The 27,419-nt window shown below is 46.4% G+C and overlaps 1 protein-coding gene across 3 annotated transcripts in view; it reads left to right on the top strand.

Moving 5' to 3' along the window:
- LOC1270050 (cuticlin-3) overlaps window positions 1-27,419 on the top strand; it is a 41,126-nt gene that overhangs the window by 1,867 nt on the left and 11,840 nt on the right. For all 3 annotated transcript variants that reach the window (XM_308712.5, XM_061644105.1, XM_061644107.1), the window contains exons 3-5: window positions 16,163-16,225; window positions 20,516-20,561; window positions 23,776-24,008. In XM_308712.5, coding sequence (XP_308712.5) covers window positions 16,184-16,225; window positions 20,516-20,561; window positions 23,776-24,008 — 321 coding nt within the window. In that variant the 5' untranslated portion in view covers window positions 16,163-16,183. The remainder of the gene's footprint in view (window positions 1-16,162; window positions 16,226-20,515; window positions 20,562-23,775; window positions 24,009-27,419) is intronic.

The raw sequence follows: 27,419 nt of genomic DNA, 5'->3' as shown, positions 1-27,419 counted from the left end.
ATGAATGAAAACTCAAGGATTTAACGTCTATTTCACAGAAAGTCTTGTTTAATGATGAACAATATTTTTATGTTCCATTGACTGCTTTGTTATTTATAAAAGTGAAGTGTTACACCTATTACTTCGAAGCAACTCTTCCAAAATGCATTTTTCTTTTATAAAATGAGCAATTTATACAATTTTGATGGGAAAGAATACAGTTGAGTAAAGTAAAAATTAATCCAATTGCAAAAACATTCGAGCATTTGGCTCTGTCAAAATATCTAGACCGAATTAAGTAATATTGAATGAATGTAATGTATTTCACCATTACATCTGATAAAAAGAATATTGAATTAAACAACCTTTAAAACTTCAAATAACACAAGAAACATTAAACACAGTCTAAAATTAATGTAAAGATACTGTAATGATTTCTGAGTGTTGTTTTTATTGGTTTACCTTAGTAAAGACTCTTTAAACTATAATTACTTAACAACATTTAGGGTTGTTTCCTTAATCAATACTTAAGGTGATTATTTCCACTGACGTCGCGGAAATAGACATTGAAAGATCCTGTTGAATGTTGAAACTGAAACACAAACAGGCATGCCATAGCCAACCGGATAAAAAACAAACCCAAAGGATGTTTCTGATCGACAGCAACGAAATCAACCAACGAAACCTAGCCAACTGTGTTAAATATAGCCTCCCAATTGATTATCACTGACAAGGCCGAATGGTGTTCAGTTTGAACCTAATATTTTAACAGTTTTACCTTGATCGATGCCATTGCTCTCGCCATTGTACAAGTTTCCCGTCACGGTCGTTAATAATTTAAAATCCTCTCTGCCCGGAACGTACTCATCCCGGACACGATTGTGTGGACATGAGCTGGCGTTGATTTTCGGGTGTTGAGAGGTTTGTGCTTTTTTTGGTTTTGTTTTTGCATACCATCCCTCTCCAATCATTCCCCGCAAATCTTCACTCGAGATGATCAACACGATCAGGGATGAGACCCGCGATAGATTAGAGGATGATCTCAGTTCGCCCGCAGGGATGACCCATGCCGTCACCTGGCCGACCAGCGTTCCGGAAGCGATCATTTATAGGGATGATTCGGTGCTTTTTGCGAACCACAGTCACGACTTGTGATTTGCCAGTAACGATTCGGCAACAGGATGTTATTCCTGCACGGCAAAGGAGTAATAAGCGATTCAGCTGTGTGAAAAAATCGTTCATCTTCAACACGTTGGTGTGTTGATAGTTTTTTGTTTTGTTTGTTTCTTCGTTCCCTTTGATCGTAACGGCAAATGTGACGATTTGGTGGGAGTTTTTCTGCCAATTTTCCCATCACCACCACACAGACACACACATGCAAACAAATCTAGCACTCGGCGGCGTGCATCGGGATCACTTTCCTCGCTCTACTTAACCTTTTCCCCGTTAGATGCGGGGAACCAACCAATTGGTGGCGTGGAAAAAAACGGCACCACAGGTTCCTCCGATGCGTGCCGAAGAATGCATATGTGTGTGTTTCCGCAGGACTATTATATCGTTATCGTTGGAGCTCGATTGAGGGTGGGAAGAAACACAAAGCATATCGAGGTTATGCAATGGGAAATTAAGCATAACTGTGCATGAGGGCGCTGGTTAAAGGGGTTGCACATAGTAAGGTAACCTTCTTTTTTTGCCGAGCTGCTATCAACACATACGGTGAGCAAAACACCCATTCAAACGGCTTTACGGTTCCCATGAACTTTTTTTTATTCTACACGACAGATCACGTGGCTGGCATAAGTTCCCTTCCGAAAAGGTGATCGAGCAGTGCAAGTGCCCCCGACCCCGGGGGCAAGGTCGAAGGGGGCACTAGTTTTATGAAAATTGGATACCATAAAGTCTAAGCACCTGAGCCGTGTCGGGGATGAAATAGCAAAGTCGTGAAGATCATCTAGCTGTGGTTTCGCAGAGGGGGAAAAACACGTTAAATTTGCGTGCACGAATTAATAATGAAAAGTGGGAAAACATTAACAGCACACCTCACCAGGCGGCGGCCTTAATGGTGTAATTCTTTTGTCTGTAGGGTGTACACTCCTCTTCGGTGGGTGTTTTGTGAGTCACCATGTTTGATAGATCGCTTCAGAAAAATCTAATTTACTCAGCTACACATCACTCAAGAACGTCATCCTTCTGGGGCGGTAAAAAGCACTTAAATAAATCGATCAAAAAAACCCACACGTACACAGTCAAGAATTCTTCCCTTAAAACGGTTTACCTACTCAACATCGGTGGCGCGTAAGTGAACTAAAACAACCCTCTCCCCCACTGACGTGACACGTTACGTTGTCGCCGATTAACCTTCAACTTCTCACGGACTTCGCCTATCCGCGATCGCATGATGTCATCGTTCGTAATACACACTACAACCTCCAGCTTTAGGTTGAGATACCCGCACCAAAGACGCGTCTCTGTGTGTGTGTGTGTGTGTGTGTGTCTGTATGTGCCTTTACTAGGCGCGTGTGGAGGCGTATGGCAAAGCTCACGTGCACCCACGCCACTCAGCCTCAGCTGACTTCCGTCACGGCGATGGAACAAACACGGAGCGCTGCTTTTAATAAAGCGCAACGTGGCCACTTCTGACTGTGGCCGGGGGGCCTCTGGTCTGTGACCTCCGTCGCCCCGCTCGCTCGCTCACCACATGTTCCACATGGCAGTGGGTGGCTGTGGGTGAGAGTAGGTGTAAGCCAAACCATTCTACGTTCGGGGCGCACTGCTACACGCAACGCACTTCGCAATTACTTCTTCATTTGCACAGACAAACACACCCGCCACGGAGATGGATGGATGTTGATTGCGTTAATTTCATTACACAGTCGGAAACAAAACCTCCTCCCCATTGGCAGCACCTTACACTACCTCCTTCAGTGTGTGTGTGTGTGTGTGTGTGTGTGAAATAAATTGCAAATGCCGGCGCAGCGCCTGTCGGAGGCCTTCCGAACGAAACCGCGCTGACGGATTAATTCGCACTAAAACCAATAGAGAAGAAGGGGAGAGGGCCAGTTTTGAATGAGAATGAATATTTAGAGTAGGTCTTGAGCGAAAAGATGCTATACAGGAGGGAGGTGGTCTTACGCGCTAGTGGCAAGCGCAAGCATAATGTTCACACGCCGACATTGATTTTGGCAATGACGCTATACAGTACATTGTACCCGCCGGTTGGAGTGTTTTGCATGCCGTTTCTAATTTCATTGAAAGCTTTTAAACACAGCAAAGTGAACCTATCTGGGCTGTTAAATTCATTAAATAAAAAGGGTAAAACACACTAAATTACTCGAAGAAGAGTAGTTCGGATTGAGAGGAATGGTGGAGAGGTGCTTCTAAGCAAAATGTTCTTATTAAATTGCGCAAATATGTGCTCTTGAGAAGTAAAATGTGGCTAAGTAAGAAAAACAATCTATATAATAAAGCAGGAACAGTTATACGAAGTTCATGGTAAAATTCATTGGCATTTAGACACAATTTGAAGTTATCTGCAAAATTATTGATTTGCTTTGATTTTGTTAAATTATGGATTAATTTATAATTATTTTTATAAGCAATACATGCACTATTGAATCTCAAAGATTCTTTTTTTGTATAATATACTTTATAGTATTGCATTCTTTGTTTGGTAAATTGCATCAAAACCCCCTTTCAGACAAAACCATCAGGTTCGTCGCTTTCTTGATTGCAGTCTTTAGTTTCTGATTCATTTTCTGATTCAAGACTTAACATCATTGATTCAACCAACGATTTGGCACACATTTTATGACTCTACCTTTCTAAACTAACCCTCCAAATTGTAAAAGAAACCAGCACACTGGCACACGCATGCTCGGGCCAATCCATTTATAAAAAAAAAAAAAACACTACACCAGAAGAAACTGCACGCGTGCTTCAGGGGAGGAAAAGCTTCGACCCCAAAAACCCATCACACAACACCAACATCAGTGTAGTTTGTAGTGTGTACGGGGAAAGGGAAGCAATGGAAAAAGAAACACACACACACGCATGCATGCGCCTAGCGATCGACGCTGGAGTCAAGAATCCGTTACATTGGCGTACGCCGAGGTCATTGAAAGCAAACGTACTTTTCGTATAGGGTTTCTTGGCTTCCCTCGCGAGCGGCGGTTTTTTTGTTGTTGCTGTTGTTGAACGCATACGCATTAGATGACCCATGCGAGCTGCTCACACACACACACACATAGTTGTGAGCATTGTTGCGTAGCAGCAGAAAGGGTAGTCAGCAGGGCAAATGGAAAATAAATTGAAATCCGATTTCCCAATCGAATCGATGGTTGGTGGATGCTAGTGTGCCGTCTGCCTCCCTGTGGTAGTTAGTACCGCTACGTATTTTTATTAAGTGAATGATTGGTGAAAAAAAGAAGCTTTCACCAGCTGCGTACGGTGCTGCGTTGCTTGGTGAAGGTGGAGCGTAAAACATTCTTTCATTCTTTCCCAAAAAAATATATAAACAACCGCCTTGAGCGGAGACCTTGGGAATGCAGGCGTGTGCTGTAGAAGCGTTCGAGCTGTAGCATAAGGTGCGATAATACCGATCAAGTACGTATTATGTGTGTGTTTTGGGAAAAGCAACAAGTTTATTGCACTCTTACGGGATTAAATAACTGCCAATGGGGGAGTGAAAGAGGTTTTAAAACACGCACCTGGTACGGCTGACGGTAGACGAAAGACTTCAATGCCGCGAGAAGACAGTATTGCCTTTAGAATGAAAATTAATTCTACCCCAACAAACTACGATTTGATTGTGTGAAAGAACTCATCGGCAAACGATCAGCAAACGAGGACAAAGCAATTTACGAATCAACTCGAAAAACCTTCCTCTCCCACACCTCGATCGATTGATCAAATCAAACCGATCGGTGACTTTCATCCCCGCTCCGAACGATACGGAGCCGCTTCTTCAATGGAGCTCACGTTTCGCGGTTAATTATTGCTTCCTCCTTTCCATCCTCTCTGAACCCCATCTAGCGTCACTTCTACCACCGCGATTGACGGGTACGATAAAACGATGAGCTTTTTGTTAATCTCAACTGTGGCTCATCCTCACCAACGCGGTATCGTAGCATCGCTTCCATTCGTCCAGAGAAGGTCGAACTTTATAGCTCTGCTCGACACAGTCCGCTCTCCATCTATCTCCAGCCTGTTGTCCCGAACGTTAAGCAGGAAGGGCTAAAAATGGGTCAGCACAAATTAAAGATAAACCCCAACTGCCGGGAGATGAGCAGCACGAATGAGGCCTTTGTCTAACGCATTCGACCCGAAAGGGTGCGCTCGGTCACGACTAATCGGACCGTTCATACGCGCACACCGCAGCGTGCAAATCAAAGCAGCGGCCCTATCGCGCAGCCGATTATTAATGGTCGCGAGGCAGAGCTGTGGCTTGGCTGTTGGTTGGCCCGCCCGCCCGCCCGGTTGGCGTCGATCGAGCAGAAGGGCGACCAACCTTTTGCTTCTGCTTAAATGGTAGCCCCTCCGAGCGCTCATTAGACTAACCAAGCCGGTGTGGCCCAGTTATTGCGGCTACGCTCTTACCCCAGCCCGGAGAGTGTTGCGAATGCTGTAAATTTAACAAATTATAGTTTTGTACCGCGACGCGCTCTGACTTGCATACGTTGGAAGCGTACCGAGCCGCGCAATGGGCAGTTGAAATGGAATCGAAACCAGCAATTTATTCTTTGGCGCTCGCGCGGATCAGCCACACGACCGCTGCATTATAGCTTCCCTGTTTTGGGACGTTTAATGCCGGCCCCAAAACGGCCCACATCCGGTGGTCTGGGTCGAATGAATTCGAGATTTGTAGGGCACGCACGCGGCGCAAATTCTTACCGATCACAACAATTTGGCAAACATTTAAATTTTTAATGAATCGCTTCGGCGTCCGGCTGGGAAATGGGAGCAAAAGGAAGAGCGATGTATCGGGAGCGACAGCAAAAAAATCAATTAGAATAAAGGCAGCTGCTGTGCTAGCGAAGAAGCAACATAATTATATGCGTTCTAATCTAGGATTAAATGCTTTCCGCGGGGTCTCACCGCACTATCAATCGCGCGTGTTAGAAGCAGAGTGAAAGAACAATCATTCTTCTTCTATCTACCTACCTACCAACCAAACCCCGGGCGTGACACAATTCTTATCGGGTCCGGCTGGCTAGTCGAATGGGCTGCATATCAATTAATTACTGGTGCTGCACACAGTTTCGTCAGCATTTCCTATCGACTTTGGTTGACCGTAGCCGTAGTAAACGAGCATTCTATGCAAATGCTTGTCCCTTTGGGGAGTTTTGGATCGTTTGGGTTTGTTTAGATGAAGTTGTCGGCCATCTTTGAGCCGTGGAAGAATGTGTACGGCACATGCCGATAAGGCTTGTTTTAATCAGAAGTTATGTTGGGGAGGGGGGGGGGGGAAGGTTGAAGGTGAGTAATGTTATTGGAACGATTTGTAGGAATTAACGGTTGGTGATTTATTTCATTTCGATAAGGCGTTTAAGTGGAGGAACTATGGTTCGGTGATACAGTTCCATTTCTTTAAGGTCTAATTAGTAGATCATTAACAGAGAATCTGAAAATGTAGAGCTATTTTTGATACAGTCAATATAGTATAATAATGCCTAAATATATGTATTTCACGATGTATATTCTTTAAATGATTTGTGAAACGACTGAATGAGGATTGACTGTTATTTATTTGATCAATTTAAACCAACTGTATTGAGTCATTCCCAAAAATTTTAAATTTATTTTGTTGATAATGCTGTTAAAATTTTGTTTTTCATCAAGCGATAAACATTCATGCAGCTGTATTGATTGAAGAATGTCTCTTTTTATGTACTGATTGAAGAAACAATCGTGACAAAATACGACTAAATAGAGCTACAACTAAATTCTAGGCCTTTCAAGCTACAAATTGAGCAGAATATGTTGCAAAAGAGTCATTTGCTGCACAAAATTCATACTAATCTTCAGTAATCAACACCTTATCCGTTCCGAAAAAAAAATGCAATAAAACCTCTCATCCCCATTTTGGAACAATAGATCACTTTGCCACACAGAATCTAGATCGTTCAAACTGTACTTTATAAACCCCCTTTTCCCAACTGCTCAATCCCTATCCCTATTGATCTAGTTTCGTAATCAATTTTACGCACAACGGTAACTGCTCTTGTGCGCTGCCGTCTTCATCGTCTCGCATTCTGAGCTGATCGTGTGTGTGCTCTCGCGCTAGAATCGCGAAACATCCACAATTATCATGCCCATTTGAGATACCTTTGCTATTTCATTGTTAGGTATAAACCCATGATACAGTTAGGAATGAAAGAGGCTTCATGCTCTTGTTTGTCTTTTCTCCTGTTTGTCTGTATGAAGTGATGCGTATTCTTCAAGCACGCGCCCGATTATGTGTCCTATTAATAGGCAATCGCAAACAGAACAGCGCCCTGAGTACAGACAACGCTTTTGTTCGTCGCTACACTGGGCGAGCAATTTGTTTAGGTATGAGTCCTGCCGTAATATCGCTCCTACTACTGCTAAGCTTCTTTGCGTATGAAATCGGCTTTGCAGTCCAGCCCTACGCTCAATACGTTGATCAGAAAGCCACAACAAAGCGGGGTTTACAATTCGCTGCGCTATCCGTACCGAGTCCGGCGTACACCGAGATCGCTTGTCTGATAGTTTCGGGAACTTGGGGATTGGGTACGTTTTTTCCCTTCTTTTTTGTATCTTTGTATCTGCAATTAACATACAATCACCGGATCAGTTTGGTAGTTCGTTCGGTGTCGAGTCGCTGTAGCGTTGAACAAGTTCTTGGCTTCTTAGCGTTTTTTTTGTTTTTCACCTTTCGTTGCAATAGTACAGCACACAGCCGGCGCGGAGACTGCAGCAAGCGACGAACCTCTTTACAATAAACCAACAAGAAAAAGTGGCCAAGAATACTTGAGCCGCAGCGTTTTGTGAAGAGTCACCATCGAGTCTGATGAGAACGGGAAGATTAGCTCCATAAAGCCCTCCAGTTCAAATAACTGTCCTGCACTGTTCGCCAACAAAGGCGGAACCTAACGGAATTAATTAGACCGAAAGTCTCACCATTGCGAGCCACGCGAGATTCGATCTTGGTACAATCTAGCCAAATTAGGTACATTTTATAGAGGGAAAGATGAGAAGCACACAAAAAAACGCAAACTAGTTCGCCATGATTGATAACGGCCAACAGTGTTTTAGTCGAACGTTTTGGACAAAATCTGCTTCATCACTAGATAAGGTCATCTTGCTCCGAGCATCGCTTTTTAACCCGCCCCACCCCCACCCGTCTGTTGACTTTTCTTTTATTATTTTAAAGCACAACGGGGAAGGTCGGGGTTGGCTTTTCAATTTTGTAAAGTCATCAAAACGCGACCCACTTTTGGCACAAGGGGCACGAGTTTTGGGTTTGCTGGTTGGTTCGTCGCCTGACACCTCACCTTTTTGCCGAAACAGGTTGGCGAGGTCATCTTGAATTGGTTGGGAGGGGAGACCGATTGCACAGCCCGCACCATGCGGTCCGTGCGGCCATCGTGCTTATCCATTGTGCGGGAGTTCGTTTCGGTCTTTTTTTAACTGCCACCGTGCCGGCTAAAGGTGTATCATTAAAAGGTCTCCCATTTTTGGAAACCGTGATCTCAATCTGCAATCTCTAGTTGGCTGTTGTTAACGTGTGCGTCTCCACGCGTATGTATATCGCTCATATTGCGCAACCGGTAAAAAGGGTGTCGCGTTCAGCTCACGACCCGCGTCGAACGCAGAATGGTGGTGTGAAAGAAATTGCAAATAAATGCCTACGGAATGGCGGGCAATCAGGCATTTGCTTGCTGTTTGATGAAATCCTGTTTCGTAGCATGGGGCAGCAATTACGCCGCCCCACCTAATGTGGCCAAATAATCGAGCGTTCAAAATTCGACCCAATAGAGCCCAATTTGTATTGTGGCTAGGTAATGTGATCGCTCATTGAAGCGATGATGGTCACAAATCAGCAAACAAATGCGCAAATTTCGCGATTGAAAGTGATCAACGTGATTAATGCACCGAGATGGTCGAGATGAGATCAGCAATTATGTCATCATCATCGTTATTGCAAAACACCTATTTTGCCTTTATTGCCACGCATTTGCCGAAAGGAAGCTGTATCGCTGAGGATTTGGTGTGGTGTAGCTTATTGCCAATCAAAGCTACACACCTCTTCGGTATACCGATTAGCACATCCGGACAAACGCCACGGAACGGGACATCTCCGGGTGAAGTCATCCTCGCGCCTCTTTATGCACCAAACACCGTTGTGGCAAAACGTGAATTGCTAATAAATTTAAAAAAAGGTACACAATACTATCATTAAACCTTCCCGAAGTGTGCGTTTGTGTGTGTGAATGGGTGTCCCCAAGTGGTTGCGTTAGTGGACCGAAGAATGCTAATTGTAAGAAACACCCGGGTGCGCCGTCGCCGCTGGGCTTCTTTGGAGGTGATCGTTCCATTAATCAGCTATCGCTGTTTGCGGCCCATCGGGATCGATTAATCGTGCTGCCGGGAAATGCCAAACAACGGGGCGGTTCACAAGTACTGTTAGGTTGTGCACGACGACGACGACGACGATAGTTTCCGGAACACAGCGCGCTGCATTCGGACGGGTTGTAATTATGCAGCACGGCAGTCGCCCGCTCTGGGACGCAGCAACGAAGAGCAACGGTTCGATGGGTGATCAATCCATCAAGCGTGTCACACAGAGCCGCGGTACCACCGCGGTGATGTCATAAATCTTGACGCGAAAAATGCGGGACAGGAACGCATAATAGACAGGGAACAACATGAGGGCAACAAAAAAAACACACACACAGGACAGGGTTGTAAAGGTAAGGCCCTCCCGCTGGTGTCTTCCCGGGGGGAAATTGGGGAAGGAGCATCATTGTTCATGATTTCCTGGTTCTTTGTTGAATACGGCACTGTTAGCGTCTGTACAGAGTAGCCCGAGATCGTTAGATTGATCGGCTGTTTAATGTTTGCTGTGCGCTGTGTAAAAGTTTGTTGGAGGATGATGGAAAAGATGGGCTACTTTTCAATCACAAATAGTTAGCTTCATAGGATGAATTTTATTAAAATTAGAGGAATAATTCTTCTTGGAAGTTTTGTCTGAAAAAAAAACAGTTACTTGTTTATAGGATCAGCTTAATTAATCATTCCTTTAATCTGTGTATCGCTAGTAGATTTTATGTTGGAGACTAACAAGCATCAGCTTAACACTTTTAATATTAATGTAAGTCTACCGCAAACATTAAGATGAATGCAATATCGTAACACTCCAACAAAAGATTTTGAAGAAATAAGACTAGACGAGAAAAGCCTTTTATACGATAAACAATTGTTCCCCAAATAGATAAATAGACTCGTTCATTTTAGACACGTGACATTGCTGCTACGGATTTTTTAGATAGGATTTTCCGTTGCTTTGATTTGTCTTTACAAGAAATCTGTCCGTGTCGTGCTCATAGTCTGACATAGGAGATTTATGTTGCTATTCTCAGCGATTTCAAATCTTTCAAGCATGCAATGAAGATTGATAAGGCTTAGGATATGGAGTTCGCTCCAAAGAGTACAACGGTTTTTTAGACCATCACGTATGTGTAGAGCAGAACAGTGTTGATTTGAGCCTATTTTTCGCATCATTTTGAAACATATTCTCCCAATAAAATAATATCCACATTTTTGGAATCAAATTGACGAATCTCATGGAAATTTAATCGTATTGAAGTGCTGGCAAGACACCCTCAGCAGTCTTTAGTAATACATTAAACCCTTAAGCAGTGTGATGTACGATTATTTCAAATATTACTTTTTTATCGATATGATGAATATTAACTCAGATAATTTAAAACATATAAAATGATAAACATACTTCCCCTTACATGGCAAATTTTATCGTGTTGCGTTTCGATTGAAATGAAGTAAACATTCCCCCATGTAAACGCACGACGTTGTTTGAAGCATTGTAAACAGCAGGCAAGTAATAAAGTGCTGTGCGTTAAGTGTAGCCTGCTCTGCTGTTGATCCATTCGCGGCAGATAAGCTTGACAGACAAACCGCCACAACCAATGTAAAGGCCATGCGAGCGTCCACAGACAACGGCCTCAAGAAAGAGTAATCTTTTCGTCTGTCTTCTTTCTTTGTTTATATTTTTCATGATGGTTTAACTGCAAGTCTAGAAAGGCAAAAGAAGAAGCCACCTCACGGGCATCTCAGCACACAGTCCCAGCGGATCGATGGTGCCGGTTGACAGTGCGGCATTATTTTTAGCCCGCTACGCATGGCGCGCTACGATCATGAGCGACCGCACACTGCTAATGGGGTTTTTGGTGCGCGTTGATCTTAGAGTCAACAAAACTTTTGCCATGCAGTTTGCCATGCCAAGCCCAAATGGGCAGAGGGTGCCGCCGAGAGCGGGCTGAATGGAACATTCATCCCTCCCTGCTGGTCTTACTTTTGTGTCCCCTCGAGGGCACTCGTCAACACAATTAAAGCGCTTTAAAGCGTGCTCGTGCGCGCTCGGTCGCTCGGTCGCAGCATCTGGAGCTGCGGCCCGACCGATTATCTCATCTCGTGGCAAAATCACATCATAATTATGTTTAAAATTGACATTGAACGAAGCAGTGCTTTAGCAGCGCAGCAAAGGGATGTCTCGCAGCGCGTCTCAGGTTGATGGACGGATCAGAACTATTAGGCGGACGATTTGAAAGGAGAGGAGGGAGGGTTCGTCGCCTATTGGTCGCGTTTCGCACGGCAATTTGGGACCGTTTGCTGCGCTGTTTGTGCAAGATAGAGTGCTTGTTTTGTGTGGTTTGTCTCTACAAATAAATGAGCTTACTTTGTACAGCTTCCAGCAGGGGGGAAGGAAAAATGTCAATTATTGGCCAGGGGGTCTCATTTTTTTGTGATGCACCACGACGGAGTCTGTTGAGTGTTTTTGGTCCGATAATTGATCCGAGCGCTTTTTTGGCGTTAAATAATGAGCTGATTTATATTCTGGAGGTTTTGAAAGCATTTCAAGTGAGAAAAATTGCATCTCTGAGCAAAAAGATAAATGATGAATAATAAAAAGGTCAGGTTTAGGTAAATAGTCAAAAACTCATTCCAGTAAGCGCATCACAAGAACCTTTTCCCGGGAGTATTTTGATTAGAGGATTACATCTTTACAAATAAATCAAACTAGTTTTGTCATATGCTGTAGAAAAATATTACAAATTAAAACAGTCTCTTAATCTCCCTTTCATACCAACCTTTCCCAATCAACCAACCACTCGATTACGACCACACCAAATTCAATTAAAGGAAAGTTACGACTACAGCTCACTTTCAAGATGAGTCGAATTCGTTAAAGCAACGAACCCCCTGTCCCCGCTCTCCCCTTTTGCCACAAACCAAACACACAAGTTTGTCGCAAATAGGAGAAAACAAGCGCCGTGATGTAACCGATTCGAGCTAGGAAACACGAAAATCAGTTACTGGACACGAGCTCCTCTCCTCTCGAGGGTTGACTGCTTTGCAAACTCCCTCACAACAGCGGAGAAATATGTTCAAACAAAGCACCAACTAACGATCGCGCTAGCCGGGCGAATTGTTTTCGATTTCCGAAAGGAGCAAAACCGCGTGTGGCTAAAATCGTAACTCACCTTTAGCGCTGGGTGGCAGCTGTCTGTCTGTGCTGTGTGAGTGTGTTTGAAAAAACCCCGCCCCGTCTTGGAGCGGCAACTCTAATCCGAAACGATCGCCATCCCCGTTCCAGTCATTAACTCCTTTCACTTTCACGCATTCGTGTAAACATTTTTCGCACATCGCTCCTGCCGACGAATGGGGATCCTCCACCCCGTACCACCTCCAGCAGCCGCTGTAGCTGCATTAAAATGCAATTTCTTGCCGCCTTTGTTTGCCAGCGGTGAGGGGAGTGCATGGAGACGATCCTAAATATGCTCATTTGTGGCTGGAAGTGGAAAAGAGGGAATAGAAAAATGAATTTGCAAGCGATAAATTAATTTGTAAGCCTTGCCTTATGCCGTTTCTATCCGCCGCCACCAATAGACGATCGCCCACACGGGCAATGCGAAATGCAGACCTTTCACTCCTTTCGGGCGTGCGCTCGAGGAGGTCGTTCTGATTATTATGAATATTGCAAATCGGAGCTTGTTGGCAGGCAGATAGTTGATCACGTCAAAAGCCACCCCGTACCACGTACCGATTACGTACACCTCGAATCAGATCGTTAAGGTCTGTACAAAAAAAAACAGAACGATCATTTAACATGTCGACATGCCTGGCCCCGGTCTCTACTGTCTCAACTGTAACGCGGCTCGGCAAATCAGCATAAGCACGCAGCGCCCGGGTTAATCATCGGGTGCAACGTTGTCTTGAGCATTCCGGGGCGAGGTCCATGCGCCCTGAGCTCATACACACACCGTGGCGGCATGGTTGAGTTTCATACGCCACCGAGCAGCACGCAATGGGAGACCACAAGAAATCGTGCCTCACCAAGCGTGTTCCAGTTCGTGCGAGCGGAATGGGAAGGCTTTTGCCTACAATCTAACTTCGGCAACACAAACTATTGAACTTTCGGGAAGGAGAGCGAACCGTTTAGGGTGGTTCTCTTGTGGACCTTACTGACCGTTGCTTTGTAGTGGTCTGCAGAAGAAGAAAAAAACGGCCTTTAGATTCCATAATGCTCCGTGATCGTGTCCACGATCGATGTTGCCTAGTATCGTGTGGCACTCTTTATAGATTGCTTCAGGGTCAGAGCATTAATCCTCCGCAAAGCGATCGGACCTGTATCGGTGGGTGTCTGTGAGCCCAGCTGGAGTTGGCCTGGAAGATCGATTTTATCAGATAAAAGAATGTGTTTAGCATCGCGATTGTTTTGATTTATTGCATCGTATTAATGCTGCTTTGTTCATTCTTTTTGCAGATCATGATTTATGGTCAAACACACACATACACACTCCAGTCCAGGTGCCTTGGGTAATGGTCAGAGCCCGCTTTCACGGGTGGTATTTTCAGCACAGGCAATAAATCCGAGAGGAAATAATTTCATTCCATTTCATGCTCGGCGGCCTTCTCTGTGTGGTTGAAGTTTGCAGCAGCAGAAGAATACGGGCCCAAAGTTTTACCACCTTGAGCAAAACAAGACACACACGCTTGTTAGAGTGAGGAAAGAACCTTTTCTTAAAGAGTGATGCGAGTGAAAGCGGAAAAACTTCCACCATCTCGCAGCCGCAACCTTACCTCAACGAAAGACTTCAATGCAGTTGAAGAGAGGTGAAAATATTATTACTGCTGTGTGGCTCATGCCATCGTCACCTACATTCTTCACTTCCGTAAGCGCTCACAAGACACAAATTGAATGATTGCTGTGTGTGTTTGTGTACTTCTTTTTCCTCGTTCCATCTAACAGCCACCACTTCCACCATACGGGACGGAATCGAACGGTTGGAAAAGACGTAACCTCCAAACCCTCTCCACTATCCTAACCCGCTTTGTGTGTTTTGTGTTTTGCACCTTTTTTTTTTTTTGTTACGTCAACACGCACCGAACCGAATACTCACCCATTCGCGAACCCATCCTCCCACCCATCCACCCCATTTGCTTCGATTCAAACGCGCAGAAAAGATGAGGCGAAAGGCCAACAAATCGGCGCTGCACCCGATTGGGGTGAAAGCATCACCCACCTTACAGCAAGAGCGGCATGCGTGCTGGTGTGCTTTTGCATAAATTTTCAAAACACACACCATCAGCAACAGCAGCAACACACATCAAATGAAGTAAAGTGATGAGAGGAAAAGTAATAAGAAAATAGGCACCACGAAAGCCTTCACGTCTTGTTTACGGAAAGGCGGAAAAAATAGGAAGTGTGTGTGTGTGTAATGGAGGAAAACCCGTACCGATGGATCAGTCCGAACGCCTTGGGAAGCTCGGAGCAGGTCGGTGTAGCACCTTAATGCCAATTTTTCTCTCCCCGGGGTGGGTGCGGCAAGGAAATTGAATGAAATGCGTTTCCTATTTCCTAGTTCCGAATGTAGCACAAGCGGCTGGCGCGGTTGGATGCTGGGCTGCTGCTGCTGCTTCTGCTGCACCGGTGTGTGTACCGGTTCCGTTCCGTGCTGTACACACGTAAGTGCGCAGCCGAAGAAGAAAAACGTTATGTGCACCGCCACTCGATTGGACGGCTCATTTCCGCCTCGTTTGGAAGTTCCGAATGACAACACAACACACTGCAGCAGGTTGGCAGCCTTCGGGGGGTTTTTTGCGCTCTCTTATCGACAGACAGCGGTGGCTTTCGCAACGCGACGATTGGAGTGAAATTTCCGATGATCTCATCAGTTGGTTGGGCGAAATGTCGCTGTTTTTATCGAATGCAAACCCGTACGGCGTAATGAATTGGACAAACCAGTTCCTTCTTTGGATAGCGAATAAAGAAACGAAGCCTGACTGGGTGAAGGCAACGGATGCTACGCAAAAGTTTGTATCCTCTTCGCTTGTTCGAAGCAAAATTGATCGTTCTGTTTGAGCAGCAATAAAATTTGTCACATTCTGTTGGCTTTTTGCTTAACAAGGGACATGGAATTGGGAACATCACTTTCAGCACATGCCACACGAAAAAAACCTGTTCAATTTTAATAACCTGTTTTTAAGCAGGGCTTTCGAGTCACATCGATCGTACCGAAATCGTCGATGAAAGCAAAATCAATGATTAATTTAGTTTTTATTGAAAAAAACAGAGGCTTTGGAGATGCTTTCAAAGAAAGAAGAACACATTAAGCATATAAAAAAAAGGTTAATTTCATTCCAACACAGAAGAAAGCGTCTTCCACTTGATCCACCTTAAAGTAAAGATGGGAAATGATCAGATTTCCTTCCGTTTTCGGCTAAACACAAAACTTTCCTGTTCAACCTTGATCGACGGTGCGTACTTTCCCCCTGTTGAGCGGTTGCGATTTCCATGCCGCCGAAGTTCCTTTCAATTCAGTTTCAATGCATTCAGATCTGTGTTGTTTTTCCTCTCAACTTTCAAGGTATTTTCATTAACCTTCTTCTTTTCGCTTCCGTCTATTTTTTCATTTCACAGACACACCTCGATGAAATCAACATGGAGAAACACTCGATAGTTAGCACGATACTATACGTTTTGGTAAGTGAAACCCTCACCCTTCGATACGATGGTTGGCCAAGTAGCCGCTGGCCCATATTTGCCATGCGTTTTTCATTAAACTCGATTCCCCCCCGCATTAAAGGGAAAAGCCTGGTGCGTGTGCGAGGTAATTTTAATTTCCTGTTGCGTGTCCAACCCGAATCGATCGAAGCCACCGTCGTCACCGTCGTCATCGTCGTCAATTAAAGTCAAGCTCGATCACCGCCAGACGCCACCCAGTGGGTCTAGCGAAAACGGTAAACGGGCGCTCCGTCGCTGTCCCGTTGTGCGATTGCAGCCGGCTAGATAAGCGCAGCGGTCGCGGGTTGCAACCAGCCCGTCCTTTAAGCGCTCGCGCATTCGCAATCCAATGATAATGATCAATCGGTTGTAGTAAACACACACATAGACACAGGGGCAATTGGGACCCAATCAACTGGACGGGCTCGGGACTGACTGGCAGCTTCGTCTCGGTAGCGGTGATTGGCGGTAACTTGTTTGCGGAACGGTCGTAGAGCTGTGTCGGGGGTTTTGGGGTTCAGAGAACCCTGCTGGAGAGGATGCCCGCCGTAGCTATAGGCGCAGAGGATCCATCTTTGCATCATGCGAACATCAGCAGCAGCGAGTGCTACACTCGTGCCCCCCAACTCGTCACTTGTCAGTGGACTGTCACAGACATTCTGTGTTCGCGTGGAATGTCGTTCCCTCTGCAAAACAGTTCCAACGGTGCCGGTTTGAATGTTGTTAGATTGCTTCCTGCTACTGTTAGGACGTCGTCTTCTTGATATGTAAATAATACGTGCCACCGCTGTACCCCTGAGCCACACCCACCTTAACCGAAACCCATCCCATCCCAAGGGCAAGGTTGGGCCCGTAGCGTTGGGGAAGTCAATTTTACGGCCTTCAGGCCGACGGTAGGCGTAGTGACGTCGCCAACGCAAACATTACGTTGCAAAACATACGCGGACAGTTCAGAGCCTCTCTCGTGGGGCTTTATCGTAGAACAGCGCCCCGGGAGGAGGTTGGCGGGAAGAATTCGACAGCATTTGGACAACCTGTTCGAAAGTAGGGCAACGTGACGTGCCGCTTGCCAGAGCGGTGTTAATGATCCCTACGGTGGGGCCTGTTTGGAGATGCGGGATTACGATAGAGACTGTCACGGTTGTTGGTTTTGGGTATCCTTCATTCTCCACTGTCCAGACTTGGATCAGGCTTTGACGCCAAGAATTTGACGTCCGTAGACCGTTTTGGCTGTCCGATGTTTATCTGGAAATGGAGTGAAATTGGAATGTTTGGCATGATTGAACACGGGATTTTGGAACACGGTTTGTTTGAATTCCAGAAATTGACTTGATCTCCAAATCCAAATTTTGGATGCCTTCTATGGTGAAGTCCTTATCAGTTGTGTTGTGATGGCAACTCTCTTGGAAGCCTCGTAATAAGTCCGTTAGATAAGATGTCTGCAGAACACAGACTCACTGGACGTAACCTGACAGCTCCGCTATCACGCTGGCGAGTTGATCTCGATCGCCACAAATACATTACATTTTCTTCTTCTCGCAGAGGATCTGGAGTCTGGAGTCTCACGATGCAAGCGCTCGCGCTAGAGAAAGATCCGGCATCCAACTGCGAAACTAACCCCCCGAACGATCGCTTGATCTTCAAGCGGGGAAACAGGCAAAATGGTGCCGACAATAATTGTATGCGCACGAATGCCGGAATGTTTTCACCTGCCCGCCAACGATTCACGGCTGGTGGTGTAATGAGTTCTCAGCTGGCCACTCACCAAGGTGTCCGTCCGTATTACTCGCAGTGCTGTTGCCGCTGCAGCTAGAACAGTTTGCAACATCTTAGTGAAGATGTATCATGGGAAGAGCACGACCAAATAGTTACTGTTGCCCAGTGGACACTGGGTTGGTGTTGGTGTGTGCATCATGAACTCGCTACTATCTGCACACAAGGTGTGGTGGCCCGGGTACTTTGATGCAAATTGGCCACATTGTTACATTACGTAATGTGAACAGCTGGCCTCTGCAGGCACGCTTGCACCGAGACCCTGGAACGCCGAGGCCCACGTGAACCGTTCGGCGCCATTGTTGGTGGGCAGTGGAGAAGATGATCTTCAAGAATGGAGCAATGGAAGAATTTCCTCCCATCGTTGACCATCCGAGTCGCCTTCAAACACACACACACACACATACACAGAAGCATCAAGCTGAAGCTCAACCCATTGTCCAGCGGGAAGGGAGCAGAAAAGGTTGCAAAAATCTGTTGAGTCATGTATGTGTTTCATTATTCTAACTGTTCTCCGTGTTCTGCGTGTTCGGCAGCAGGATTCTCCGGCAGCAGTCCGGCAGTCGCGTGCATTCTCCGACGGGGCGATCGGTGCAATTAGAGAGGATGTCGTAATTTTCACCGTTTACTAGCGACAACAGCAATAACATAAACCGAGGAAGCGAGTGTGTCTGTATGTGGGGCGTTAAAACGGACCTGTTGCACGGGTTGACCTTTACCGAAATGGAGTGTGAAAGATACGAGGTAGCAGTCGAGGTCGTGCGAGGAAAAGCAGGGCAAATAATGAGCGCTTCTCTCGAGAAGAGAAATCTTGTTGGCTGCAACATCTTCGGTAATATACCAAGCATCTTCGCTTCTCCTCCAATATTGGAACGGGAAATGTTTTGCTGCGAAGGACGGCAAACTCCCGCAATGGGAAGAACATTGGGAATACCTCGGACTGACAATTTATTTTCTCGCAGTACCACTTCATCACTACTATTATTGTTATTATTATTATTACTATTATTGTTATTAGTTTAATTTGCCTGAACTCCCGACCGGTGCGAAGTCGTGATCACTGCATTTGGTGGAAGGTTCTTTTTGTTCGCTTCGGAAGAATAGAAAACGGTGACCCAAAGCCCGCTGCACAGGCTGCGGGAGAAAACTGCGCCGCAAGAAGGCTTGACCCAGAACCTCGGGCAATGGCGGCCTGGCTGGAAGGAGTGCGGAGCTGAAGCTAGGGGTAAACCGTTAGGAGGCCTGCAAACCTTTGCTTGGCGCTGGCCCTTTGACATATTCACGTGAAAAACGCCACGCTCGCACATACGATCAGTTGGGTGGATTGGCTCCGCCGGCAGGTCGCATCCTGTCGTCACCACCCTTTCGGTCGAGTGGTGGGTCTTTCTTTGAGCTACATTTTTGCTGCAACGACGGAACAATACTAACTAAGTTGAAGTGAACCCTAGAGGGCGATTACGTCCGCGGGGAATGGTTTGTTCCCCTTTGCTTAGTGTTTCATGTGTCGTGTTGTGCCTTTATTTCCCCGTCCCAGGCCCCAGCAGGATGCCGAGCACGGGCGTTAGCTGACGACGACGACGACGACGTCGTGAACTTTCCTGCCTGCCCGATAAGTATCGCTTGTGTAGCGCTTAAGAACTTACCCGAAGGGCCGCCCAGTCGAGGCCGCATTGACGGTTCGTGAGTCAAGCCGCGGCGCTGCGGCCGATCGTTACGTTCGATCGCGAGTAGTGCCCTTTTCCCGGTGCTGTGCAGCAAGACAAGAAGTTGTTTTTCTACTTTCAAAACTAAAAACTGCACACATACATACACACACACACACACACACACACACACACACACACACACACACACACACACACACACACACACACACACACACACACACACACACACACACACACACACACACACACACACATTACCTTCCCCGTTTTTGGAAGGCAGTGGTCGACCGCTACCATTATTCTCGTACGGAGTTGGAGCTGCTGGGAGTTGAAAGGTGTCTCATAATTTCTAACTCAACCGCTACGAAATTAAGCCCGCTGACAGCACAACACACACTGCGCGCGATTCGCAACGGCAAGCGACGAACCTTTGGGCGACGAGAGGACGAGCGGTACGCAAATTTATGGACACGAGCGACTCCCAATGGCGGGCGCGATGATCCCTGCCGTGAAGATTCCGGGGCGAGATTTCCCCACACGTTCGTTCGATCGTGTAAAACAAAAACTGAAGGAAAGGCTACAACTGGCAAGGAAATTTATGTGTTTCGCTTGTCCGTTAGTAACGTTGACACGCGCGGGTGTGTGTGTGTGTGCTTATCTTGTGTATCTTTCACCTCGTACACACGCTGAATGGGACGACGTTTTCCACGTTTTCATCCAAATGACATGCAGCTGTTTTCGCACCCACCTCTGCTCCATTATCTATTAGCAATTTTAACAGCGAATCTAACATTTCCCCTCTTTCTTTTCCTTTTTTTCTCTTTTGCAGACAATAACAACTTTCACACATGGCGCACAGATTCCATCCATGAAGCGTAAGTATGGCGTAATTGTCCAGTTCAGTTTTTTTTTTTTCATTTCTCTCGGATGAACGTGTGAATGTACACAAAAGACAAAACGGGAAAGCGAGTGGTCGAATATGCACGTGACAAATCCTAACCCAATGGTGTTGGTGTGTGATGTAATTGAATGTTAAGGTGAAACCGCATCGGCGAAGGAAGCTTGTTGAATCATTAAGTAACGACAATGGATTCGAATTATTTGAAGACGCAAGTGAAGGCAAATATTAGCCTACGCACAAGGAAAACACATTTTACCGTGAGAGTAAACCATGAGGGAGTTGTTTGAGCGAAGAGAAAATTAGCTTTTCTATTTGAAAATACAAAACTGAGAGAAGGTGAAAAGCTGCATTAAAACAGGCCTGCAGAAATTACACCTTCTAGAGCCTAGAGGATCGGTTGGGCGGGAAGTAGGTGCGACTTTTCTCACTCTTCCACCGCACCAAACCTCGCAGCTTCAGCAGAACAGATCGCGTTTCTAGTTACCGTTAGGGAAACTCCCCAAAACGCTTCCCTGCTACACCGCCATGCATCGGCATGCCATAAATCAATATTCTCCTCATCTTGGCGCTAAACGCTTTCCGACGCGGCTTCAATTCAAAATAGCTTCCACTTTTAACGATCCATTACCGGCTTCCCGGTTCAGATACCGGGGCTGAGCGGGGCCTGCCCAGTTAACCGGATGCAAGAGCTGCTTTGCAGCTGGTCGTGGAGCAGGGAGGAAGATTCTTGGTTTGGATCGCCCCTGAAACTGGGCGAGCAAGAACTGGGCGGTGGGCAATAGCTACAATTGTGGCAATTTATTTCGAAACCATAGACACTTTCATAAAAGGAGTGTAAAAATACACATAGACACACAGCCACAAGCAGGTGAAAGGGATTGCAAATTACTCTCTCACACACACACACACACACAAACAGAACACACACAAAAAAGACTAATAAAACAGGAGGCTCCATTTAGTGTGCTCAACCTCTTGGAAGGTGGAAGTGCGTGCGTTGCCTCTGTACCATTTTCCCTTTATTTTGCATTTTCTACACACAGAACTGTGTGTGTGGTGGCGTATAATTGTAGCAATGCTCTTTACGGTCAGCGTTTCAGTGCGTCCAGCAGAAGAAGCAAAAACCCCCGTTAGACTGCGTAGGTCGTAAAACACCCGTGTCCCGTGAGAATGGGACGGTTTGCCCCGAACGGGGTGGCTTCGCCGACTTTATCACACATCACATTGATTTGCTTGGGGTGAGAATGGAAATGAGACCTACGTTTCATAGAACCGAACCTGTACCTGTATCGAAGCGAAACGATGTAAGCTTTATCCTGCGTCTGCGCTGATTGTGTCACGATTATCTGCATATCTGCACACATCTGGCATCTCCCGATAAGGTTTAACAAGGTTCTGTGCTTTCCAATCGGTTCGCATCCTATACGGGCGACCCGCGCACGGAATGCAATTATTAGGCCCCTTTGCTTTGGAATGCAATTGCGCTGGGCAAATGATTTTCACAAGATTACACCTCGCCCAGCGCTAACGAGCAAACGGGATGAACGGTGAACAGCTTTTTGTTGTTGTCTGGCCTCCACCCTGCCGACCGCAAAAAGCGCTAATTAAATGCGTAAATCTTGGCCAGCTCGCGATACCCGCTCGGTGTTGGAAGGTAGAAGCAACAAAAACCAGGGTGGATATAATGACCAGAATCATTCCCCTTTGAGAAGGCGATCGCCAGAACGCCAGAGTGATCGTAAATCTGTACGGCGTTCCCTGGCATGTGCATGTGATACCTCCTTGATTACCCTGATTGCAACTGGTTGGAGTGTGCATTCGGGTTTAAAGGAAGGGAAAACCGCCAGCAAAACGGTCGTTTAATGAGAAAGCGACGTCGGGAATCCGGTAGGCAAAAAAAAAAAAAAAACTCACCCACTTAACCCTCCAAGAATGCGCCAGCGTGAGATGAAAGTGAACCACCAACTGCTATTACACAAAGACTCTCATATATGTGCACGTGACGGGCCACGTTCGGGCGAGTCTTCCCAGTAATTCAATATTCGTGTAGAACGTTCATTGAACTTTGAGCTCTTGCGGCCGCCCCGCGCGGTCAACGACAGTGGCACACTCGCGGTGGCTGCTGCTGCCGCTCCTGCTGCTGCTGTGATATATCACTCTCTCGCTTGCCGTGTAACCGTTTAAGGGGTGTATTATTACCCACTCGCGGACTGCACTGTCCAGGCCAGAAGAATGTGTCCATGTGTAGAAGAAGAACCAGCAGCACACCAACACTCACACACACACGCATGGTACACCATTCTTAGGCTTACGTTTCTTTTTGAATTCGTTTCGCTTCCCGATCTGCGCGTGTTTCCCTGCTTTTGGTATTTGTGGGCCGCTCCGTACGCCGCCACATAATCGAGTCGCCAGCAGGGACAGCAGAGACTACAACCCATCCCACCCTGGCGTCCACGCAAAAAAAAACGAACCTTTTGCGCCAAGCCGTTCGATATTGAACAAGCACATCGGGAGGGGAGTTACAATAACAGCTTGGACATTAAAATAAATGGGAGCAATAAAGCCGCAACGGCGAGTCGAGCGAGCAGGCGAACACGAAACCTTAAACCCATGCCAAGAACGTACAGGCTTCGTTTGATGTGGTTTGAAAAACGAAACAAGGGGGATGTGGTTGTGTGTTTAAGCTGTTCTTACTGCTCTCTCTCTCTCTCTCTCTCTCTCTCTCTCTCTCTCTCTCTCTCTCACTCTCTCTCTCTCTCGGAAGAGGTGGAGACAGCCCAAAGTAATAAAACTCATCCGTGTCGCATTTCCAACCGGGCTGGGATGTTGGTCCGTTACGAACAAAAATGAAAAGACTTTATGCGACAAGCGACGAACCCCGCAAGCGAACTTACCGAAAAGAAGGCGCGCTTGGTGTCGCCAATGTCGTCTTCGGCAGGGTCGCCGCAAGGCAAAACTAATACCGTCACGAGTTCGAACTCATGAGCGGCTTACCCGATGACGATGTAATCTTCCACCGCAGTGGGTTGACAGAAAGTTCAATGGCATGTCCTCGTCGCTCACCTCCCGCACGACACAGTACAGACACACACACACACACGGTCCTTATAGGGTGAAGGGTACATCGAGAATACACAGAACAATTCCTCATGCTCCAATGTTTCTCCTCATTGCCTCTCTTTCCTCAGGCTCGGCAACGATATTCACCAAGGAACCGACCGTGCGGATACAATGCCAATCGGGCTCGATGCTGATCACCATCAAGGATGCACCGGCCAACCTGAACGGCCAGTTCAGCGGGATGGTGTATCCGAAAGGGTTGGCAAAAAATTCGACCTGCCTCACCGAGTACCACGAGCAGGAGGGTCCGCTGCGCTACAAGCTGCCACTGAAGAGCTGCAACACGATGCCGATCGAGACGGTAAGTGGAACAGGGGCGGTATGCTAGCCTTCTAGCGGTGGGCGTCTTGCCAATCGAGTGCGACGACCCACGCACCAGTACGTACAAGGGGCAGGGTACAGGTTCTAAGCGATGTGGACTTTCCTGCGGGCTAGTAGCTTACCGCGCGCTTAACACACAAATACACTCTAAGCCAGCTCTAGCTGAGATCATACTAAGCCGATCTTGTTGACGTTTCGCGCGGAGGAGGAGGAGAAGGCTTACGTCAAACACGGTTGGTCCCGGATATAAATGGCATTTGTCGCGGCTGGAGGTCGTCGTGTACATCATTAAGCTTTAAATTTCGTCGGCTATACGTGGTGAGGTGATAATTTGATCGATTGCGCAATGCGAAGGGTCTGCTATCAAGCCCACGTACAAAATGAAGCTGCCTTATCACCGCATCTCCGTCAGCTCAATGTCAGCGTGAATATGCAAATTCAGAAGCGTCAAAAACAAAAATACGTGTCACGTTGCGACAAAGACACCCAATTTATGTGTATTAGTTGTTGGTAGAAAGATGCGCCTACGATGCGCCCTTGAGTGGCACGCTGGAAAATGGTGATAAAGCGTGCCGTGGCCTGGTTGACTTATTGGAGGCGCGGTGACACGTTTGCGGTTTTGCTGCAGTGAAAATAGATACACTGGAATGCAGGCGGCCGGTAGCAAGCAAGCGGCGAATGCTATTCTTGGGCTACGATCGATTCGAGTTGTTGTTGCTACACTTTTTTCCAACAAGGGCAAATGATTCGATTTCTATTTACTACTTCTCAGCCCGAAAGGGGAAACAACTGAAGGGAAGCAATGCGAAGCGTAGATATGACGCCTTTCGGGCGATTGGCTGGACCAGTTTTCCCACCACATTCCAATCCATCATTGGCGGTTTTGCGATAAGATTGGGTTTGTTTTCTCTGCAAAAGAATGTCACCAAGTGGCTGGTGGAATCGATATTTACACCGTGTGTGCTCACTCATGGCGGTTGTGCGGAATGTCGCCATGCTTTTCCGCATCACAATCAGGCGTATTGCGCTAGACGTGGAAGGTATTTTAGTTAGAAATGGCAAAGTACGTACGTAGTACGTAGGTACTGTGGTGATATCAAGAGACTAAGATGACATAAAAACATTGGATCTTTGGTTCATCATAAAAATTGATACTGATACAGTATTGAACAATTCTTCACAAAAATAAGGTAATATTTGGTTTGTTTTATACTCCATATGAACACGTTGCCTTAGATTCCCTAACATGGGAGTCTCTTCATGCTGAAGGCACCTTGGCTGGACTTTACCGTAGTTCACGCCTCGTTAATACCGCCAGTTAAGAGCATTTCTAACTTATGAAGCTTTTAAGTCGATGATAACACCATCAAACCTACTTGCCTTGCGTGCTCAACGCAAAAGGCAGAGTCGTGCAGTGAGTCGTACGGTAGCACTGTTTGCCTAATTCGTTATGAATCGATTCTAATGCGTACACTCATGCATATGCGCCGCTGCCTCAAGCCCTGAAATAGAGTGGCAACAGCTGGCGGTACATATGGTACCGGTTTGCAATGCTCCACATAATCATCCACCATTGGAAGACGCAACGATAAGCCACAAACACAAACAAACGCACACACATAAGTTACAGATCGGTTGCTTACCGTTTTTGTCTTGAAACGTGTCAGGATGGAGATACGCGTACATTGTACATGGAAAAGGCGGTTCTCAACTGCTGGCTAGAACGGGATTTGCTTAAATCTCGCGCTCCCGATATGCTCAAAATGGCAGTTGTACGGTTGCCGTCACAATGCGCTAGCTGCGAAAATAAAGAGCATGATAATTTCCAACATTATTACCCCGAACGATGACATCATGCGGCACAGAATAGACTTGCCGGAGGTTCGTCGCTTCTGGTTTCTTCGCAGCGTTGAAGTTCTTCCGCGTCAAATGGTGCTTTTAAAGGTATAATAGCAACCTCTTGTTCTGCGTTTTTCTTTTCGGTTCTCTCTAACTCTCTCAACGCCTCCATCCAAGCGTGGACGTGGAGTTCTGCCTAAAGTCTCGTAGACCCTCTAAACACAAAAAAACAACGAAACAAAATTAATCGACAGCAGAAGGGAAACCGACTAGACAAAAACGCAAACACCCACCAGGTGAAGACTTCCTGTTTCCTTGTACGAGTCATCGCGGGAGGGAGTCACCAACACTGTCCGTCCGTCATCGGGGCTGTAAATCGATCAATTGCCCATTATTTTTTCGGCGTTTTTTGTCGTTTTTGCGTCGTAAGGGACCGCAGAAAAAGTATAAGGCTTTGCAAAATTGTGTGGCATTCGTTTGGTGGAAGGTCGTTTAAGTTCGTCCACTTTTATGGAGCTTCACGCTGTGTATGAGGTAATTTTATATAACAAGGTCTTTCGCTTTACGATGATGTGTCGTTCAAGGCACAGTGTCATCTTCGTGTTGCTTTAAAGACCTTAACCAAATATTACTCAGGTGGAGAAGTATTTCCTTACAAAGGGGCACAATTTTTTACCTTCGCTCCGTTAACTCTTTTCATATTAATATTCGTCTTTCACGCCGCTTGCCCCAACCACGAGGTGGGTGCCATCGGTTTATCGCTTTTAAACGATCCGATGATGATCGGCCTCGGTACGCTGTGCAAGCGAACACGATGACCAAAACGAAGTACACACGCCGCGATCGCGTCATACGTACAGAAATAGCGACTACCACGGAACGGAACCGTACACACCGGTATGGCCCATTCGCCGCCGGTACGGTGAAGGGACGCGCGGTGAGGATCGTCGGATGATTTCCTTCATTAATTCTACGCGCGCGCACACCTTCACATCCTGATGCTTCGTGCTGCCCGTCGGTTAGTGTCTATCCATAGGTTCTTGTGGTGTCTTTCTTGTGGGTTTTTGTGTCGGGATTATGGCTTTTTGTTTACTTCAATGTTTCAATGTTTGCTGTTGAAGCAGCTTGGTAAAAAAAACCAAACCTCCAGACAGAAGAAGCAATCTGGCAGAGAGGTTTAGCACGCAACTGCTTGCGAGGAGAAGTGATGTGATCATCCTCCCGTAAATGATGTCTGCTTGTGCAATGATCTCAATGCCTTAGAACTTGCACGCCCAGACCTTAACACCTCGTTTTTGTTGCCGTACAATGCAAACGCTGCAAGTTACAACATTCACTCACACACAACCGGAGCTGCTTGTTACACCAGCTTGCGGTGAAGGTATCGCACCGATCATCATCACTTAACGATCAGCGTTTTGTGTAAACAGCTGGACCTTAACCAGCACGCGCAAAAGATGGTCCAAAATGCAAATGAGTCTGTGCGTTCAATGGCGGTTCGTCTCTTCCCTTCGTTCGGATGCTGCTGCAGTCGGTTCACCAGCTTTTTTCC

Source organism: Anopheles gambiae, chromosome 2 (assembly GCF_943734735.2).
Source record: "Anopheles gambiae chromosome 2, idAnoGambNW_F1_1, whole genome shotgun sequence".
In the NCBI taxonomy this organism is placed as follows: domain Eukaryota; kingdom Metazoa; phylum Arthropoda; class Insecta; order Diptera; family Culicidae; genus Anopheles; species Anopheles gambiae.
This window is presented reverse-complemented; position numbering and strand designations above follow the sequence as displayed.